Source organism: Cordyceps militaris (assembly GCF_000225605.1).
Source record: "Cordyceps militaris CM01 unplaced genomic scaffold CCM_S00002, whole genome shotgun sequence".
NCBI classification, from domain to species: Eukaryota; Fungi; Ascomycota; class Sordariomycetes; order Hypocreales; family Cordycipitaceae; genus Cordyceps; species Cordyceps militaris.
In genome coordinates, this window is record NW_006271970.1 from 744,343 (window position 1) to 764,411 (window position 20,069).

Consider the following 20,069-nt stretch of genomic DNA (forward strand, 5'->3'; position numbering starts at 1 on the left):
TTAAAGATGTCAAAGATGTTAAAGATGTCAAAGATGTCAAAGATGTTAAAGATGTCAAAGATGTCAAAGATGTCAAAACTGTCGACATGACGGAAGCTGTTTCTCACGCTGACGCAGACGTACTGATCGAAGAAGTGGGGGGTGGAGACGAGGATTTGCCCGAGGATGAGGTTAAAAAGACAGAGTTGTAGTGCCAATACGAGAGGTAGAGCGAGGAAGGAGGGCCCTTTGTGATTAATTTGAAACGACTTGAGAATGACATAATGTAAATAGCCATGACATAGCCTTGATGCCACAATACCAATGAGAATTCATACCGCTGCAAAAATCCTTTGACATACCAAGGCTGGCGTCTGTAGCACGAAAAAAGGCAGAAGAACTACAGGGAGGAGTGATGGCACGTGAGGAGCAGAGCTGCGTGTTATATTTATAGTCGAATATAGATATCCATACATTCAATCTGCCACTCGCGTTGTCCGAGGAGGTTTCTAAGCCACCCTAACCCCAAACCCGTCCACTCCGGCTTAGATACCGCAACATTTGCGAGCGTAGCTGCCGTGGAATTGAGAATCTGGAATACGGCCCCATTGTACAAGTCTGCGTCGCCGTTTTGTGAGGTAGAGCAGTTCAGTTTAGTACACGAGGAGGCTTCCTCCAGCGGATTACTTGACCGCGGCAGGAACCAGTTGCTATTGTAGTCGAAGAAACATCTGTCGGACCAGTTGCAACTCGTGAGAAATAGGATAATGAGCAATATGCTGCAGTATACACACGGACGGTGTAGAAAATATGTGCAGACGAAGAAGAGAAAGATGAAGGCCGGCGATGCGTTGGTCGGTATAAAGAGGAGGGGAAGCCAACTGTCATGACTCAGTTAGAGAAAACTCATAAGGTAACGGCAACATTGGAGACTATCGCATACCTGCGCAAACAGAACATTGGAGCGTGGCGGATTGTTCACGAGTCGGGGGTTGGAGTGCTCGATCAAAGCGGTAGCGTTTCGGCTCTCAAGTCGGGCGTTCAAGGCAGCCAATTATAGACCGGTTTCGTGAGATTGCGTTCGGATCTTTAAGCGACTGTAGAAACGGCTTGTTGCCTTGTTGTAATGCTTTGGAGGCAGTCGGAATTATGGTTGTCGCGTTCTGGGCTTGGGGTTTCGCCGCGGGTCGCGTTTTGCGCTGGTTGCTCGGCTGAATTTATATTAGGAATATATGAGCTATACGTATGATGGAGCCTCGGGGCTGATGTAATAGGAGTTTGCAAGAGGTGTCGGAGGATGTAAGTATTGAATTCTTTGGGACGGCCGTGGTTGATGTTGGCGCCAGAAACAATTAGGTGGGGCTTCTGGCGACACAAATCGATTTATTGTACAAATTAATTTGTACTAAAAGGTACCTACTAATAGCAGTGACAGGGGCTGCCAGCCACCGATTTCAGCGTATTTCCATTGAAAACAGCGCTGCAACTACAGCGGGTTGGTCTCTGTAATACCGACCGGAGTCACAGATTAACAGCTCGCCGCCCTCGTCATGGAGTTATTAGGTACCTACCTAGGTAGGTCGCTATTCGTCCGGGAGAACATGCTGGGCCTTCTAAATAGGCGAAAGCACTGGAAATAGGCGATGGAATAAGTCCCTCGTTTAAATGTATTCCCGGATGTGAACGTGCGCCATTGCGGACCACATCGACATCGCACTGGCGGCCATTTCAGCTGTGATAAAGAAGATTAAAACGCTCGCTGGATGACGCACAGAGTACCTAGGTAGGCGCCACCCGGTGCCTAAATCAGGCCCAACACAAAAGAGCACAAGGTCACACAATTAGAACACGTTGGAGTGCTGCCTTAATTTAACCAGCACTGTGACTGGGTTCGTTGGGCCGTAAGTGTGAATGACTAAGCACCCTTGGTGGCAATTTGGGCCACTGTCGGCGTAGTAGAAGCTCCGTACCCGCCACCGCAATGAACAGCTCTTCAATAATTTTCAGAGCATCCATCTTTTTCCCTCTGCATTCATCCTCCTCCCTCTCCAAACAACTTGAAGTTCGGTCCTTTCCGCTACGCTGAGCGCAGCTCCGCAACTCGTTTGCACTGCACTTCCTTGTAGCCTTGATTTTCTTCTCACCCTTCGTCCACGGCCATGGATCTCCCGGCCGCACCGACACCGCCCTCTGGTGGCCATAATGCGTCTGATCGTACCGCTAGCTTGCTCAATCTTCTCAAGTTCAGCGGTAGCTCTGCCGGCGCGAGCTCGCAGAAGCAGTTTGAAAAGGAGCTGCCACATCAGAAGCAACCTGGCTTGCCTCAGAGCTCCGCGGCAGGTCGTCTTCATCAGCCTGCACCAGCTGGCGCCGATCCTAGTGGGTTGCTCGCCGCCCTGATCAGAGGCAATCCCGAAAATGATGAAACGAGCCCGAGCCACTCGCAGCCGCCCGCAGCGCAGCAGCCGGCAAATCCGTTTGGCAACGGCTCTCCTCCGACGGACACGAGATCATACCTGCTCAACTTACTCAACCGCCCCAAACCGAGCCAGACAGATCAGCCTATGCTGCTGGAATCTGGGCAAGGTCGACCCCAATCGCCAAAAGGCAGCGAAAATTCTCATGATGTGTACTACGAGCCGCAGCACCCACAGATGCAGTCACACACTGTTTATGGATCTACTCAGCAGCAACATCCCGACTCTTTTGCGGATAGACAACCTGCTTCAAACGCTGGCTCCTCGTACTCGTACAACGCTTCACAAGATGTTCAAACGGATATGTCCGCCGCTCTGTATCAGCAGCTTATTGGCAGCCTTTCCAAAACGTCTCCGCAAAGCCCGCAAGCGGTCGCAGCTGCAAACGCCGGCCCGTTGCACATTCTGAAAAGGGACCAGGGTTCGCCAGCGGCCCGTCACCTGCACGAGCAATCGGCGACCCGTAGCGACGAGCAGAGCCCCCATGTGAGCCCTAGTGAACAGATGCGCCAGCATCTTGACCATGCTGCATCATACCAACCTCAGCACTCCTCTCAGCTGCCCACACAGTCTTCCCCTCCAGCAAATCCAGCCTCTGGCCAGCGCAACCAAGCTGTCAAGGAGCCGGTTTCTTCAGCAGTCAACGAATTGGCCAGCAAGGCTGACTCGGATGCTCGCGAAGCCCTCGCCCGCGCAGAGCAACAGCAAACGCGCATCGACAACGCCTCAACTCTCGCTAGCCAGACACGCGAGATGCATTCCCATGACAAGGTTGACGAGTCTGCTAGCTCTCACTTGACTGATGGTAATGGTGAAGCCAGCAAAGATCTGAAAACTGATCTCTTTGACGCGTCAGCAACCACCGTCCTACCTATCCGCGTTCTGATTGAGGAGGACCAAACTGTTGCCGACAGTTGGGAAAGCGCCGACCAAGACGAGATTCTTGTCATTGAAGAGCCCGAATTTCCTCCCGTGAAGGTGTACAATTTCCCGATGAAGCCCTGGATATCAATCAGTCTTCAAGAAGATGCCACCGAACCTCGCCCTCAATTTCGCGATGAATCCATCATGGACATTGCTCGACTCAAGAAAGACTTCGACCAAATCGACCGTAATCTTTATACCGCGTCGCGAACCTACATGACTTATGGCATGTCGAAACAAGGTGGCCTTCGAGTTATTCGGCAGGACGACGGAAAGGATGCGAAGGTTTTCACTGATACCAAAGACCGCATCTTCAACGTCGGCATGTCCGTTACACCCACCGATTACGAAGGGCCCCACAAGGAGGCCATCATCGGTACAGGTATCAGTGGCACCGTGTACTGGGTTCAGATCAAAGAGGGTGACAAGGACCATATTGATGATGCCCACCTGGAGCAGTATGGCTTCGCCCTTCCTCCTGTTTCTACACAAGAAGGTGATGCTCCGGGTGGAGCCCTGAAAACGCGTGCTAGAGCATCGACGAGTCACCCTGAATTCTTCGCCGTTGGCCGGGGCAAATGCATCAACTTCATTTGGCCTTCACACATTCTTCAAAACAACCTCTTCAAACCGGGGCATGATCGTGTGGTTGACACCGAGAGACTGTTCAATGAATGCTCTCTAAAGATTAACACTGGCAAGGCGGGCAAAGATTTCACATTCAGTCAAGATGACTCCGTTGTCGTCTCTCTTGATAAGTCTGGTCGGGTCAAGTTCTGGGATGTTCGTGACCTCACCGCTGCCAAGGAAGGCACTACCGGTCGCTCTGCAGTGCCTGCACACACTTCCATGGAGGTAAAGGAGCCCCTGATGACTTTTGCCAGCACGCCGGAAGGCGAGAAAGCCTGGCCCACGTCCGTTCTTTTGCTCGACAAGCTTCGACCATATCAGAGGAGGTGTGCGCTTCGCTATATGATTGTTGGTATGAAACAGAACCACACTCTGCAGCTCTGGGATCTAGCTCTGGCAAAACCTGTGCAAGAATTCAACTTGCCTCATAGCAAGGAATCAGATGCTGTCTGTAGCGTCATGTACCACCCGGCCAGCGGCATGATTGTGATTGGTCACCCGACGAGAAATTCCATCTACTTTGCGCATCTGTCGGCACCGAAGTACAACCTCAAGAGCGTTTCTCAGGCCGATTATATCCGGCGACTTGTCGACCAGGACTCCACCCTCTTGCAGCCGGATAGTACCGCTGTGATCTCTGGAGTTCGGGAATACTCCTTCGCCAATCGTGGCATCCTGAGAAGTCTGGATATCCTGTGCAATCCTGCTATGATGCAAGACGCTGATGAACCTACTCTTTTCGAACTTTACGCCATGCATTCCAAGGGTGTGGCTTGCATGCTGATCAAGCAGCATGAGTTGGGATGGTCAAAGGACAACAAGGTTTTGCAGGCCGTTGACGCCGTCACTGAGGGCGTCGTAACAGTTTCTAAACTGAAGACGCCGCAGGCAACGGATAACCACTCTGTCGTTGTTGAAAGTCGCTCTGGTACCCGCAGCTCTGCCAGAGAAGGCAATGCATCCTCAGCAGCAAGTCACGTTGAGGCCAACCAGCGGCCCCTTGACCTGAATGCCGGATCCAGAGCTCGCAATGAAGGTAAAGACAATGACACTGCTGCCCAATCCTCCAAAGAGAACCAACCGGAAAGGCCGGAGAAGAAATCCCGGAAAAAGAAGACGGCCGCCTCTAAGGAAGCGGAATCTTCATCTCACGTGTCGGCTGCAGCTCTTCGTGACGGGCAGTCCGACAAAACGGACATCAAAGGCGTTAATGGCATCTCGCCTGACGCCATGGAAAATGCTATTGCCAGCATGGAGGCTCGCCTGTCTGCTCAAATGTCGGACACGCTAAAATCTTCATTGAGAAACCTGCAGAGCAAGATTGACGAAGGCGCTCGCGTCAGGGACGAGAGCTTCAACCATCATCAGCTGAAGCTCCTCGATATGGTCTCCGAAGTGCTGAACGAAAACACCCAGAAGGTGCTTGAATCTCTTATCCACAGACAGTTCACTGAGTTGGTCATTCCTGCTATCGGTGAAAAGACAAGCAAGAGCGTTACAGACCTCCTCAACAACAGACTTCAGCCCAGCGTTGTCTCGGCCGTCCAGAAGGAGGTGCAATCTGCCATCCCACAGGCATTGACCCAAGTTTTACGGTCTGGGGAGCTCGCTAGCTCAATTGCCGAGCGAGTCAGCCCAAGTGTATCATCGGCTGTGCAACGCGACATGGCCGCCACTCTCGCACAGCGCCTGGCACCGACTTTAAGCTCGGTTGCCACGCAGTCAGCTCAACGTGTTGGTGGCGATCTTCAGCAGCAGTATCATGACCAATTTGAACAGTTGAAGGCCCAACACATGGCAGATTCAAACAAGATCGACCAGCTCAGGTCACAGGTTAGCCAGCTCACGGAAATGGTCTCAACCTTGGTGTCAGCACAGTCTTTGATGCAATCTGAGCTGTACAAGCTTAAGCAGCAACCCGTACACGAGCTGCCCGGCGTGTCTGGCACCCTCAATCACCATGTTCCTAGCACGGTTGCCTCGCATGGATATGGCAGCACCAACAATGCCAATCCAAGCAGCCACCCGGCGAGCTTCGCTGCGAGCCAGGCTGCGAGCAACACACAGCCGTACATGGGTAGTCCCCAGTATATGCGAGGACAGCACCTTGTTAGAAGCCCACATGGCTCAAGCGGCCCTTCTGATCATGTTGTACCGGCGAACAACGTCAACGCTCTCGTGGGTGCTTACGCTCATCAAATGAGCAAGAGTGAAGTTGAAGCCGACAATGATCTGGCCCAACGTATTCAGCTTATTGAGCAAGCTATGAGTGAGGGACGCCTCCATGACGCCATCATTCAGTGGGTGCAGAGTGGTAAAGAAGGAGAGATCTTCAAACGAAGCTTAGGCCGGTACTCGCCGACTAAGTTCGCGAATTTGCCTCCCCTCATGCTGCTAGTTGTGATTGCAACGATTTCGAAAGATCTCAAACCCAATCCGCGACTAAAGGAGGAGGTGGAATGGATCGAAATGGCAGTCAACGCTTTTGCTGAGAGCATGCCCAGTCATGTAAGCTACATTCCGAACGAGTAACCACGAAGGAGGCTCATACTAACTACACTGGTAGGATTGGGAAAAGCAGGGCGCCCGCGATGTCACCAGAAGCGCCTCTCAGACGATGCAGCTACTTGTGAACCGCATCCGACCGCTGATTGCAAGTTATCAAGATGGGTTCCCAACCGATCCGTCCCTGATGAACCTCGAAAGAGGAAAACTGGAATGGATTGTTCGAACGTCCGAGCATGTTCTCAGCACTTACGACAGTCAACGACACTATGAGTAGGCGACATCATATATGGCAAAGCGTTTCCGGAAGCTTTGTTGTCGCCTGTTCTCTTCGACGAGGCGTGACGACTTGGCGGTTAGCCTCTCATCTATGTTTTCATTCGCTGTATTTGTTTTGACATTTTTGGTTTTTTTGTTGCGCTGCATAAAGATTCCCCCTTTTATATGCAGGAATTGTTATCACGAAGGAGAAATGCGGCAGGAGACGGCTTCACGGTAGAGGACATTGAAGAGTGAGGCAAGCTAATGCACGATGCGTAAATGGTCTATGAAGATGATAGGATTTGTTAGATAATGTATATCTTTGCTGTTGTTGTACCTATTTTGACAAGGTGAATCGTCGTTTCTAATGCCCGTCGTCAACCTATTTTCACACGTGACAACAGAGAGAGCTGTTGGAACAGATGAGGGAAGCTCGGAGGCAGAGGGAGGGGATTACGCCTGCCTGGGGCATGGCAGAGTATCTGAAAAGTCGGCTAGCTATCCAACTACCAAATACCAAATGCCATGGTCGCCAAGGACTGTCGAAGGCAGGGGGGGTGTACTGAGAACATCTCGGAGCCATTGTTACCCTCTTGTCATTCTTCACAGCACGCCACCACCACCTAATGAAGAACAAAAGGGCCTTGCATAATAATGGCATGTCCTGTCTCGGGCGGCGGCGCCCGAGGGCGCAGGATCCGACGAGCTGCATCAACACTAATACGGCGACCAGTACGGAGTAAGTGCCTCAAACCATCGCACAGTCTGCACAGTGCGAGCGCTGCACACAGGTACAGACAGACAGGCTGCGCGAGAGGCGTTGCAGGGGTTTCTGCACCCGTTCCCAGTTTTAGCATTGAGAGAACTATAGTTATTGAGATGAACAAAGGTCCGGGATTCTGGCCCGTAAGTAGCTTTGTGGCGCAGATGTCGAGGAGAGTCGCTTCGACTTTCATTGACAGGGCGTCGCAGATTCCGTACTCCTACCTTGCTGTGTAATTTGTACCTGCAACGTGCAGCTTTGAGAATAGCCATGTTGTTTGTGGCGTGATACCTCTTGCGGCATATTACTGGGGGACCCAACTCGAGAAGGTTGCCCGAAAGGTCCCGAGAATAAGGCGAACCAGACCAACCAACAACGCAAGCCATTTCCCTGTTGCTTCATTCACCAATGAACAATAATAGTATAATTTATTGGTGCTCCCAGCCTGTTTCAGTGAAGCCCCCCGCCTTGATGTAGGTGACCCTGTGGTGCCAGTTAGCCGAAGACTGAAAGAAGGCCGCGATGAAGAAAATACGAGCCTCTCAGGGTTTTGGAATTTTTGACTATGGACGGGGACTAGCAGGGAGGCGTCAGGGCCATGGTAATCTACACGCGTTGTTGAAGCTATCGGCACCGTTGGATCATGTCTTTCAAATTCTCACCGCCCTTTAATACACTAGATAGCACCATCACCATCGACGATGACGAGCCGAGCGGCCGGGCAAGAAGGCACTGCAGCAGCCACTCAAGTAGCATTCCCGCGTGCGGAGGAAAAGGGCTGTGAGGCAGCGACCGCTTGCGAAGAATCGGTGCTAAGGAATACGATCTAGTCGGATGCATTCTCTATCCTAAGTGACTATCCTTCCACTGCTTTTATGACTTCTGATTTTAGCGCCAGAAGAACATATTGTCGCTGCAATTACTGCCGAGCATTCTTGCCCGCTTCTACACGAGCAGCGTCGAACTGGATTCCGGCAAGCTTTCCCTCCAGCAGCTCTTGACACTGAGCCTTCATCTTGTTCATATACTCATCATCAAACCTCGTCCCGCCCTTTGCACCTTCCGCCCCGTCCAACAGTCCCGCCGCCATGGCCAAGTCAGCCAGTGTTGCAAACCCCCCCATCCAACACTTCACCGTCAGCTTATCCAGCGCCGAGTCCCCTAGCTCGGGCAACTCCAAGTTCTCCAACATGTCAAGGACCTCGGATCCCTTGTCCTCGTAGAGCTCGATGCCCGTCGTCATGAAATGTAAGATGGAGCCAAAAGCAAACTGCTCGCTGCAGGCGTCGTACAGTCCAAAAGAGCCAAAACCCTCCCTACCACGCAGTCGCACCCACGGTGCGCCGTTGCCGGGGTTCATTGAACCCATTTTGGCAACGCTGTCGAAATCGGCGAGTTTGATGTGGTCATGCTGGTCGAGGAGGATGTTGGCCGGTCGCAAGTCACCATGCACGACGCCAATAGACTCGAGCCATGCGATGGCTCCGGCGAGCTCTGCAGCCCATTGCCCGATTTTCGTCGTCGGCTCTATACGGAGGACTTTGAGGCACCGCGATTTTCGAAGGTCGCGATCCTGATTAGAATGGATGCGCTGCTCCAGATTGACGGCCATGAGCGGCATGAAGTTCAAGCCGGGCAGTCGCAAGAAGCTTTGCAGGATGCTGGGCGGAGGGTCGCGCTGCTGAAATAAATCATAACTCTCATTCTCGGTCTGAAAATTGACGAAGCGTTCGTAGACACAGTATTTGAGAGCTATGCCGTCAGAGACGCGAAGCACCCACCCAGTAGCTCCCCCAGAAATCAAGTCATACGTTGTCAGGCACGTAGGTATCTGTGGCACCTGGCCTCGCATTGTGCGTAGATTCTGAAAGGAGGTCCTGGTGGCGGAGTCAGAGGTGAGGTAGCTGCCAAGTTGTTAGTAGAGTAGACCTGTTGCTCAGGGTACAAGAAAAGTCCGTCGATCTCCTGACCTGGGTGTATGTATGTAAAACAGGTCCGGAGCAGCGCTATGGGCTGAGAAAGGGGGGTCTGTCTTTTTCGAATGTTGGAACGATGCTGCAGTCGGTTGGCGGCGGCGCACGAAAATCCCAAATAGAAAGCAAAAAGGAAGAGAATGTAAAATTTACTGTTTGAACCTCAATTAGGATATATCCCTCTTCTAAAATGGCACATTGGGCTTCCATCAGCAGCGCCGACCTACCCTATAGCGACATCCCCGACCAATTGAGCCGGTGTCCTGTGATGTAGAGTGCAGAAACAGTGCCAATTAATTGATCAATGCACCTTGTGACCTGAACACTTAATGCACTTTCATGACACAGTCAAAGTCCAGACATAAAGGTTGGGCGGGTGTTTTGCTCTGGTGGTAGAGCACCCGTCGCGAACCAAAGTGCTTGGTTTGGGCTATCACACGAGCCGTTGGGCGCTTCTAAAGAGGGGTCGGCAATCACCTAAACTCTACTACCCGCCACCCAACAGCACAAGAATTATACGACAAGACAGCACCGGGTTCGTGACGGGTACACGTTTACGTCGGAAATGCCATCCACCGACATCACTGACAGCATAGTGGCCGGGCTCGCGGCTTTCAGGACGACGTCGGCCAGGCTGCGGCTCATCAGGTCCGTCACGCGGCGGCCGAGCCACTGGGGCGAGCAGTGGGCAAACGAGCACGGCCGAGTGCGGCCGCCGCCCGAGGGCACGTTTGCCGGGGCGCGGCCGCCGGCGCTGCAGTCGCGTCTGCTGGTGCTGGACGCGAGCTTCAACCCGCCGACGCGCGCGCACGCGTACATGGTGACGACGGCGGTGCACGACGTGCTCGAGGAGCAGCGCGCGGCCGTGGCCGAGGCGGAGCGCCGGGCAGCCGCGGCGTCGTCACCGATGCCCGTCGTGCGGCCCGAGACGGGCCTGGTGCTGCTGCTCGCCGTCGCCAACGCCGACAAGCCCGCGCAGCCCGCGTCGCTCGAGGACCGTCTCGCCATGATCTACGCCTTTTTGCTCAACGTGCAGGCTGAGCTGCACCGGGCGGGCGACAACATCCCCATTGCCATGGCCCTCACCTCGGAGCCCTTCTTCAGCGCCAAGGCCGACGCCTTGCGCACCGCCAGCTGGTACCATACGAGTTCGCACCACGGGACGTTTCGCAAGGTCGACGAGTATGGCAGGACGCTGCCCGGCACGCTAGACCTGCCGCCAATGGAGTTTATCGTCGGCTTTGACACGTTGGTGCGCATCCTGGATCCCAAGTACTACAAGGAGGTGGAAGAGGGGACGGATGCCGCGGAGAACAATAACGAGGAGGCTGGTGCGGCGGCGGACCAGGAAGACGTCGACATGGAGGGGGCAAGCTACAATGGCGAGGGAAACGAAGAGACGACGGCTGAAGAGACACCAGCGGCACCAACACCAACTCCGCCAGACGGCCTCGCCGCGCCGCCCTCACCGCGGCAGCGGCCGCAGACGCCCATGATGAAGGCGCTGGACCCCTTCTTCGAGCACGCGTCGTTGCGGGTGATGCTGCGCCCGGGCGACGGCCACGGCGAGCGCGAGGCGCAGCTCCGCTGCGTGGCCGCTCTGGGTGGTGACGCGCGCGACGACGGGGACACGGCGGGCGTGCTCAGCCTCGACGAGGTCGGCGGCGACGCGGCGTGGATGCGCAAGGTGCACCTGCTGTCGGACGGTGGCGGTGATGGCAACGCAGCGGCGGGCGTGAGCAGCTCGATGGTGCGGCAGCGCGTGCGCGACCACGGGCCGCTCGCGGCGCAGGATTTTGTATACCCGCTCGTGCTCGACTGGCTCAAGAAGCACGAGCTGGTGTACCAGCGGCCGCACCCGGACGATGACGGCTCGGAGGAGATTTCTTCGACTGATGATGACCATGCGAATGGGAGACACGATTAACGGCTGTCCGTAGATAACTATGTGGCTGTGTCTTGCATTTTTCTTGTTATGATGATGATGTATATTGTGCGATTTGAGTGGCTCTATGCAAACAAACCTTGAGCATTGCCTATTGTGCAACAATGTGAATTGTGGTGCGGCGCTTGTGCAAACGGGGATGCGGTATTCGTGAAACCGTACGTGTTTGCCGAATCAGTCACTGCCAAGATGCAACACGTGTTTTTTTGCAAATTTGATTGTCAATTTTTGCTTCGGTTTCCTCCGCTCTGGCCAGTTTTTCACTCGACTGCTGGGATCAAGAACCTGCTTCAATTTCCCAAACCCAGTCATCTTGTAGTCGGTCAAGGCCTTCGCCATCCACATCTCCCCCAGCAACCGCAATCTAGAACGAACAGTTCCATTCTCCCTGCAAACAAGTGGCCTCTTGATATCGTGACATTGATTTTTTCAGATCCACAGCGTCATGGTACCCTGGTAAAAAAGTCATCATTCACGGGCGCTTGAGCGCTCTGGAACCCTGCAGGCACCCGCCGGCCGGCCCCGCTGCAAAAAAGAATTCTGCCAGCAAAAAAACTTTTAGGCGGTGGCCAGCAGAATCACCGCCCCACCCACTTCTCAGTATAAAGGTCCGCCGTCTCGCTCTGCTTTTGGTTTTTTTCTTCTTTCTTCTTCACGTCGACAATACTTCAGTATGTCTCCCCCTACCTTCTCAACAACAGCCTCCTCCTCCAGGCGCTCTCTCTTCACACATCATCTCTCCGAGCTTCCTTTGCTAACCTCCCCTTCAGGAGAATCATTTCTATAGTAATCGACCCATTCTTGGTTCCTCAAAAGAGCCACAGAAATCCACCCTGGTTGATGATTGCATATCCTCGACACCCTAGAGTGAATACTTGTTTTCTGGTCCTCTCGAACTGTCCGCAAGGATGGCGGTCTTGGCTCTCGGGCCTTGACTGTATAGAGAGATGCGCAAGTCAGTTATTGGCCAGCTTCGGTTGGTTCATGTCGACTTGCCACTTTTGATGATCTCGACCCTGTCGGTGGTCTGCCTTCGGGCGCACTAACAGGGTGGGTGTTGATGGACGTCTGACAGGCTTCTTTTAACTTCTTTTTTTCATTGCGGTCCAAGGCTTGCCTCGGGCGTGAAGAAGATCGACCTTTCCCTTTGCTTCGCCGTTATGGGTTTGTCCCGGCTCGTGCTCAAGATCAGATTCTCCCCGTACCTGCAGAATACTTCGCATCTCATATTCCACATGGCTGTTCCTACCTTGGAACTCACCGTTCCTTTAAAAAAGGTCCCTCCCACCCACCACGTCCGTCCCCGTAAACACAACAGTGTTCCATACCGCTTTCGTGCCGCAACAGCCTAACCCCTTAACAACCTGCCTGCAATCAACGCCTCGCTCAGCGGCCCCCGACACAACATTCCCGATGCCCCTCGCCAGCGCCAGGAACCCCACACCATGTTGGGATCAAACGTCCACGCCGACGAGCGCCATCATGACATCTCTGGCACGTAAGATGGCGTCCCATATCACCAACACTACCTCCCAGCGGCACCGTCGTTCCCTGGCTCATGATGCCCAACCACGCTAATGTGTACGCACGCACACAGCCCGACACCGCGCCGCAAACCTCGTACAGCGACACCAGGTCTCTGGCCGAACCTCCAGAGCAGCAATGTGGCGGCGGCCGTGCCCGTCGTCAACACCAGGATGCCCGTCGTGACCGGTTCACCACCGTCGCGACTTTGAGCACGAGCAGCGTGGGCGCTGACAGCAGCGCCCACGCGTCACGACACCAGGTAAACGCCGGGCAGGAAATACCCCCAGCGTCTGGACCACATTGGTTCCCTGGAACTGCATAAATGTGCGGGCAAAGACGAGGAGCGGGTCAGAATACATGGAAATAGGTGATGGCCGTGGGGGTCTGTAGGTTAGACCAACCCATGGCGCAAGTTCCGATGACGGCAATCTGGATTAGGCTGCCGACGGCTCATGCGTACCTGTGGTTTTGAAAAAAGGCATCAAACGCAAATGGGAATGGCCACCGGAAGCGTATTGGCATGGCGAAATACTTAATGGCCCGTCGTTTCCGCGTCACTTGACGTCTCGTCGTAGCTACCCTGTTTTTTTTTGCCTCGGACAAAAAGACGGCCAAGCGGGCAGGCGTAGGTCAGCTATCTCAGTATGAGCTTACTACTACCTACCTATGTATGTAGTAGCTTGGCGCTCTATTCTCGAAGCAATATAACTTCTTCAGGCTTATGTTTTACCTTTCGGTTGGGTAACGGACTAGTTACGCGCCGTGCGAGCGCAGAAATGACGGAGCAAGAGGCCACATGCGAATCACAACTCGAAAACGCGTATATCATGCAACTTTTATTTGTCAACAAAAACAAGAATTACGCCCAACATCTGTGGTAACCTAAACATGCTAGACAGTGCGCCTCGCGCTAGGAAAATAGGAAAATACAATGCTTCGAAGAAAAATCTTGCAGCTCTAGTATGCGCGTCCCTTCGTCGAGCGACCAATCGTCTTGAACGACGATTCGTACTGTCCGTTCGTACCCATGACATCAAATCGCTGCGTCCCCATAGCATCTGACGTGTACCCGCTAAAGTAATACCCAGTGACCACGACCAGATACGTGAGAATCAGGATGCTGCCCTTGAAGTAGTTGCTCTTGCCTTCGCCATAGACGTAGCTAAGCAAGAACACGCACAGGATAACCGTCACCATGTCCCATTGCGGAAACAATAGCGAGAACGTGTACATGGCGGCCTCACTGTTGTCGCCGCTGGGACCGGTATAGGGGTACAGCGCAGAGTACAGCACAAGGGCGGGAATCTGCAGCAGGCAAACTTGGAGAGCATAAGCGGAACCAATCTCCATGGACAGTGCAATGTTGCCGTTCATAGCAAACGAGATGGCGTTCTACACACAGGTTAGCAGTCTGTATCAAGGTATCAACAAGCGAAGCCTTCAACGTACCAGAAATTCCGTCGTATTTGGCACTAACGCGAAAAGCGTAACGCCCAAAAACTTTTCATCTATCGCAAAATTTTCCAAGACAACGTCGACAGTGTCAACAAGAATCTCGGCAATGATGGCATACAAAACGGTAGCCGACATCAGTATAAATGCACTCTTTCCACGACCCCAATTTGGCGCATCGTGACCTCCGTGCCCACCGGTACTGTGTCCAGCACCGTCTTCTTCAAAGACACCTGCACGGGAAGCCGTGTGCTTTGTGGATGGCGGTACAAAAGACGCTTTTCGGCTGTGATGGCGATCCCGCGAAGCGATAGTAGCGGCAGTCGCGGCAATCTCCGCAACTTCGCGGACGAGCGCGGAGTTGTCTCCGTGACCGAGGCCGGTAGTGGCCTTGCCCAATGACCGACTCTCGGTGCCAGCGCTCTTTGGTGGTACAAAGTGAAGAGTACTTGGTGCGCCATTTGCCGCCGCTTCGTGGCTGCTAACGGAAGCCTGACGCCCAGACTCTTGCGTTGAAAGACCGACTTGTTTCAAGGACTGGCCTAGGATTCGCTTGTACAGGTGCGTGTCTCGGATGTCTGCACTGCTCGTTTCGGCCGCAGACGGCTGTGAGGGTCTCAAAACTGAAGACGCGTGCATTTGCTCCTCCTGACGCTTCTCCTCCACCTCGTAGTTCCAGATGACGGCGGCGTGCGTACGCAGGGTAAACCACAGACCGATAAGATACGAAAAGAAGAGCATAAATGCGGCGATGTAGCAATATGGCCGGACGGCTTCGAGATAAAATCGATCATTCAGAGCTGGCGCTTGCGAGAAATAGCATCGACGGCAATCACGACCTTCCGGACGACCGCCAATTTCACCAAAATCCTCACAGCCGAGGCACTGCAGTTCATGCGTGCCGTAGATTTGGTAAAATAGGGTTGGCCCAAAAGCGCCGACGACGGCGAAGAGCAACATGGTCGAGGTCACGCCTGCCGACTTGGCATTGAAGCGTTGCGTTTTGCGTTTCAAAGCACCGAAACACATTGAAAGCCCAGGGAGGAAGAGAATACCGGCGAAAATGCTGCCCACAATACTTCCCTCCACAAGCTGAGCTTTGCCTTGACCTAATGCGATACAGTACAGGAACACTTCTACAACCGTCGCGAACAAGGCGTTGATGGCAGCACCAAGTCCCATAGAGGACTGCGCCGAGATGGAGGCAACAGCCTGGCCAATAAAGTAGGCAAGGGGGATAATGGACACCAAACCCGCGATGAACAAGAAGGCCGGTCCGGTAATGAACATCTTCAGATGCAGCGCTCGATCCAGGACGGCCCAGTCAAAGATGACGAAGAAGACGACGGCCATGAGGTTGATGAGGAAGATGTTGGTCCCATCGATGGTGTACTTCCAGTATTTGATACCGACAGCGCGGTAAGTACAGAGCAGAATCGACGAATCGGGCCCATCGGAAAACCTGGCGTAATCTAAATGAGACTCAAACGTAAGAGCAAGTGGGTGGCGGCGCAGGTGATCAAAGAGCAGCATGGTCACCTTGCCCATGGGAATCCAAAAGACAAGGAACCAGCAGATCAGAGACACAATAATGAGGGATGGCGAGATGAGACAGTAAAAGAAGAGAAAGAAAATGACACGGCCGACATTCCATTCTCCTCGGCCAAATAGTCTTCTCTTCATTTGTGTGTTGTTTGGATTATCAGAACGTCTTCCGCGGCCGAGCAGGCTGTCGCTTTCGTCCCGTTCCGAGTCAACGCTACTTCGCGAGCGTCCGATAATGGATCTAGTGCGGTCGGGTCCGAAGAAGAGTCTACCATACTCCAAATCGCCACTTTGCCATTGCTCATACTCGGAAATGCTGCGACCCTCATCTCCATCTTCGTGCGTGTACTGCTCATCTTTCTCAAGACGAACGTACTTGCCAAAGGGATAAAAGAGATAGCCGGAAAGACCCCAAAGCACACGACCGTACTCTCTACCACTGGGAGCAGCAGCAAAGAGGAGGCACATGACGGCGCCAAAAGCTGCAAACAGGGCCATCCACCAACCGAAGCAGACAGTCCAGATCAGGTTGAACAAGACGAGCCACTTGTTGACGTTGCCACCTGGGGAAGAGTGAATATCTCCTTCGGCCGACTTTTGAATCGAGCGATCCTTTTTATACAAAGCAGGTTTCCAGACTCTGATACCAAAGGGGTGGGTCTGGTTGATGGCCTGCTGTCGGTCTTTCAGAGTGAAGCTCTCGGCTTCGCTAATGTCGCCTTCAGAGTCACAGTCGACGTGTTCCTCAAGCGCAAGCTCTTCGTGCTCGTGTTCGTGCTCGTCGGTCTCTTCATTGTCGTCTTCATCATCGTCCTTGACAGAGCTTGGGCGGGTGCTAGCGGCACTGGGTTCGGTGTCTACCATGGACTCGTTCCGGTGTGACTGCACGCGAGAGAGGGTGGTTGGGGGTGGTTGTCGTCGCCTAGCTGTGTATCCCCGCCCAAAAGCATCGGCTTCCACCTCGTGCGTGTCGTCGTGGGCAGAGAAGACCTCGCCGCGATGGGGGGTGGTTGAGGAGGGGCGTCTCGACAGAGGCGGCTTTCGCGGACGCGGGAACGACTTGGTACGGTCGCTAATGGTCGGCCGACCGGACTGCGACTGACGAGGAGTCTGCGGCGGATCATGTACGGAGGGTCGAGGTTCCGGAGCATTGGTTATGGTGCCTAGGAGGAGGTATTAGACACTAGCAACAACGAGTCAATGAATAGAACCAAACTGACCGTAGGAGCCTTCGGGCCGCCGCCTTACAGTATCAGTGGACTGGAAGCTCTCAGAAAGACCATCGCCATCGCGGGTGGTTGAGGACTCGGCAGCGGCGGCGGTACGACGGCTCGTTGGCGAAGTCGCGCTGGACCTGCGTCGGGCGTCGCGGTCGTCGTCCATGACGGCAGACGCTGTAGAGCCTTAAGAAGGCAGCAAGCTGCGGCGAAAGACAAAACAGGACACAATCGCAGAACTTGAAGCTGACGAAACGAGGGGATGGCAACAACGAAGACGCAGAGAAGAAAAGTAAGAGCTGGGCACCGTGGCGTGGCAAACGGAGCTAGTTGGTTGCTCAGGTGGAGTGGTAATCAACCGGGGAGGCCTGGTGACGACAGGGTCAGGATGTTTACACAAGCAAGCACCAATCAGGTTAGCAGCATACCTACCTGAAAGGATGGTACGAGACTCTGCGGTAATAAAAGTGAACACAGCGGAGGTAAGAAACGCTGATGTAGTGAAGCGAAATGAAGCTTCGGGAGCAACGGGAGGACAGGGATAGATAAGCTTTTCGAGGCGAGGCAGGTGGGCAAGCAGGTGTTTGTTTGAGGCAGAGCTTCAGCTACAGCGTCTTTGGGCCTAGTAACAAGGGCGACACTTGCCCCTCGATATGGAGGAGACAGACGACGGCGACTTTTTCGGATAGCAACGGATTATATGGCAAAAAAGAAAAGCCAAGAACAAAGCCCAACTAATGTCTGGTGTGATTCATTTTGCAGTCTGCTGGCCAAGGATGACATGTGCATGCTTGTGATGTCGATCATGGCCGCGTGCCGCTTGGCGCAGACGCAATACAACCTGCACGAGACGTCATACGACACAAGATAGCAGCGCTGCATGTAGTAGTCGAAGAGTCGAGCTGTTATCTAAATACATTCAGAGGCTCTCATTTACTGTTTGACGCTCCCTGGAAATACTGTTGTTGTACAAGGGAGTAGTGTAGGTAGGTAGTGTTGATCCGACCAAGCACAGAGTACGTACACTGGTTATACTGGAGCTGAGCCCAAGGTTTATACATCAGGCATTGCAGCATACCGTTTTGGCACACCTCATTTCGTTCAAATAACATGGCCAAGATGTGACAGTACTATGCCAAGCTCTGCACACAGACTAATGCATCTTTGTGAGATCGCCTGAATGCAGTGATCGTCGATGCACCCAATCTCCCAAGCGATGGCTCCTTCAGCGCCTCTACCCGCTAAATCGCCCGCTAAGAGGCAACCCGCCGCTCAGCTTCGCCCGGAGTTCGGCAAAACGCATTTTCCGTGGCGCTCCTCCTGCGCTTCGCTGATAGGCAACTCGCTGCCACGCACTGCGCCAACTCTTTGTGCGGCTTACGAGAGAGCTGTAGCCTTGCCACCAAGCTTCGCTAGCCATCCACCGTCTGTCCATCATCTCAACACCAAGCGCCCTCGTTTGCGATTGCCTCCAGCCTGCGCCTTTTGACACTACATTGATACTTAGCCTCGTGAATTGGTCTTGATCTCATTCACGGCATCCCGTATCTTGCTTCCCGCGCGACACCCTACTGCCGAGCGGCCCCCGTCACCATGGCGCTCGACGAATACTACCACAACAAGATCGAGGCGATGAAGCTCGAGATCCTCAAGGGTCAGGCCGCCCTTCGACGTCTCGAGGCTCAGCGCAACGATTACAACTCGCGCGTGCGCTTACTCAGAGAAGAGCTCGGTCTGCTGCAACAACCAGGCTCCTATGTCGGCGAGGTGGTCAAAGTCATGGGCACTAAGAAGGTCCTGGTCAAGGTTCACCCCGAAGGCAAATATGGTATGGGCTATACTTCTCTCATGACTGCGCGCGCACCCATCTAGTTATACTAATCCATGCCACAGTTGTTGACATTTCCGACAACGTCGACGTTAGCAAGCTCACCGCCGGCAAGCGCGTCACACTCCTCTCCGACAGCTACAAGCTCGAAAAGATGCTGCCATCTTCAGTCGACCCCCTCGTCTCCCTCATGATGGTCGAAAAGGTCCCCGACAGCACATACGACATGATTGGTGGCCTCGACCAGCAAATCAAGGAAATCAAGGAAGTCATCGAGCTTGGCCTCAAGCACCCCGAACTCTTCGAGTCGCTCGGTATTGCGCAGCCCAAGGGTGTCCTACTTTACGGCCCTCCTGGTACCGGAAAGACGCTGCTGGCGCGAGCCGTCGCCCACCATACGGCCTGCAAATTTATTCGTGTCTCTGGTTCTGAGCTCGTGCAAAAATACATTGGTGAAGGTAGCCGCATGGTTCGTGAGCTGTTCATCATGGCGCGTGAGCACGCACCTTCCATCATCTTCATGGACGAGATCGACTCCATCGGTTCCTCGCGTGTCGAGGGCTCCTCTGGCGGCGACTCTGAAGTTCAAAGAACAATGTTGGAGCTTCTCAACCAGCTCGACGGCTTCGAGCCCACAAAGAACATTAAAATCATCATGGCCACCAACCGTCTCGACATTCTCGACCCAGCCCTGCTGAGACCCGGACGTATCGACCGCAAGATCGAGTTCCCGCCGCCCAGCGTCGAGGCCCGAGCCGATATTCTGCGCATTCACAGCCGCAAAATGAACCTGACGCGTGGAATCAATCTGAACAAGATTGCCGAGAAGATGAATGGATGCTCCGGTGCCGAGCTCAAGGGTGTGTGTACCGAAGCGGGCATGTACGCCCTCCGCGAGCGCAGAGTACACGTTACGCAAGAGGACTTTGAGCTGGCCACGGCCAAGATTCTCAACAAGCACGATGATAAGGAGGTGTCGCTCGGCAAGCTCTGGAAGTAAATTGGTGCGACGGGATTTGTTGTATTCTCGGCGTGCGAGGAAA

General features: G+C 53.8%; 7 protein-coding genes across 7 annotated transcripts; 3 read left to right on the forward strand and 4 right to left on the reverse strand.

Moving 5' to 3' along the window:
- Positions 1-427: 427 nt before the first annotated feature.
- Positions 428-1,582, reverse strand: CCM_02185 (Bladder cancer-related BC10-like protein; the record flags this gene model as incomplete). The annotated part of the gene is made up of 2 exons (XM_006667337.1): positions 428-860; positions 1,551-1,582. The coding sequence occupies 2 exons, from the start codon at positions 1,580-1,582 to the stop codon at positions 428-430; spliced, it is 465 nt and encodes a 154-aa protein (XP_006667400.1).
- A 556-nt stretch (positions 1,583-2,138) lies between these two features.
- Positions 2,139-6,792, forward strand: CCM_02186 (WD40 repeat-like-containing domain; the record flags this gene model as incomplete). The annotated part of the gene is made up of 2 exons (XM_006667338.1): positions 2,139-6,518; positions 6,577-6,792. The coding sequence occupies 2 exons, from the start codon at positions 2,139-2,141 to the stop codon at positions 6,790-6,792; spliced, it is 4,596 nt and encodes a 1,531-aa protein (XP_006667401.1).
- A 163-nt stretch (positions 6,793-6,955) lies between these two features.
- Positions 6,956-7,811, reverse strand: CCM_02187 (uncharacterized protein; the record flags this gene model as incomplete). The annotated part of the gene is made up of 3 exons (XM_006667339.1): positions 6,956-7,060; positions 7,580-7,759; positions 7,794-7,811. The coding sequence occupies 3 exons, from the start codon at positions 7,809-7,811 to the stop codon at positions 6,956-6,958; spliced, it is 303 nt and encodes a 100-aa protein (XP_006667402.1).
- A 647-nt stretch (positions 7,812-8,458) lies between these two features.
- Positions 8,459-9,391, reverse strand: CCM_02188 (protein kinase domain-containing protein; the record flags this gene model as incomplete). Its single annotated transcript, XM_006667340.1, has 1 exon — positions 8,459-9,391. One exon carries the CDS (start codon positions 9,389-9,391, stop codon positions 8,459-8,461), a length of 933 nt encoding a protein of 310 aa, XP_006667403.1.
- Positions 9,392-10,077: 686 nt separating this feature from the next.
- On the forward strand, positions 10,078-11,439 carry CCM_02189 (cytidylyltransferase; the record flags this gene model as incomplete). Its single annotated transcript, XM_006667341.1, has 1 exon — positions 10,078-11,439. The coding sequence occupies one exon, from the start codon at positions 10,078-10,080 to the stop codon at positions 11,437-11,439; it is 1,362 nt and encodes a 453-aa protein (XP_006667404.1).
- A 2,502-nt stretch (positions 11,440-13,941) lies between these two features.
- Positions 13,942-17,364, reverse strand: CCM_02190 (calcium permease; the record flags this gene model as incomplete). The annotated part of the gene is made up of 3 exons (XM_006667342.1): positions 13,942-14,376; positions 14,434-17,144; positions 17,202-17,364. The coding sequence occupies 3 exons, from the start codon at positions 17,362-17,364 to the stop codon at positions 13,942-13,944; spliced, it is 3,309 nt and encodes a 1,102-aa protein (XP_006667405.1).
- A 1,427-nt stretch (positions 17,365-18,791) lies between these two features.
- Positions 18,792-20,026, forward strand: CCM_02191 (26S protease regulatory subunit 8; the record flags this gene model as incomplete). Its single annotated transcript, XM_006667343.1, has 2 exons — positions 18,792-19,026; positions 19,071-20,026. The coding sequence occupies 2 exons, from the start codon at positions 18,792-18,794 to the stop codon at positions 20,024-20,026; spliced, it is 1,191 nt and encodes a 396-aa protein (XP_006667406.1).
- Positions 20,027-20,069: the final 43 nt, after the last annotated feature.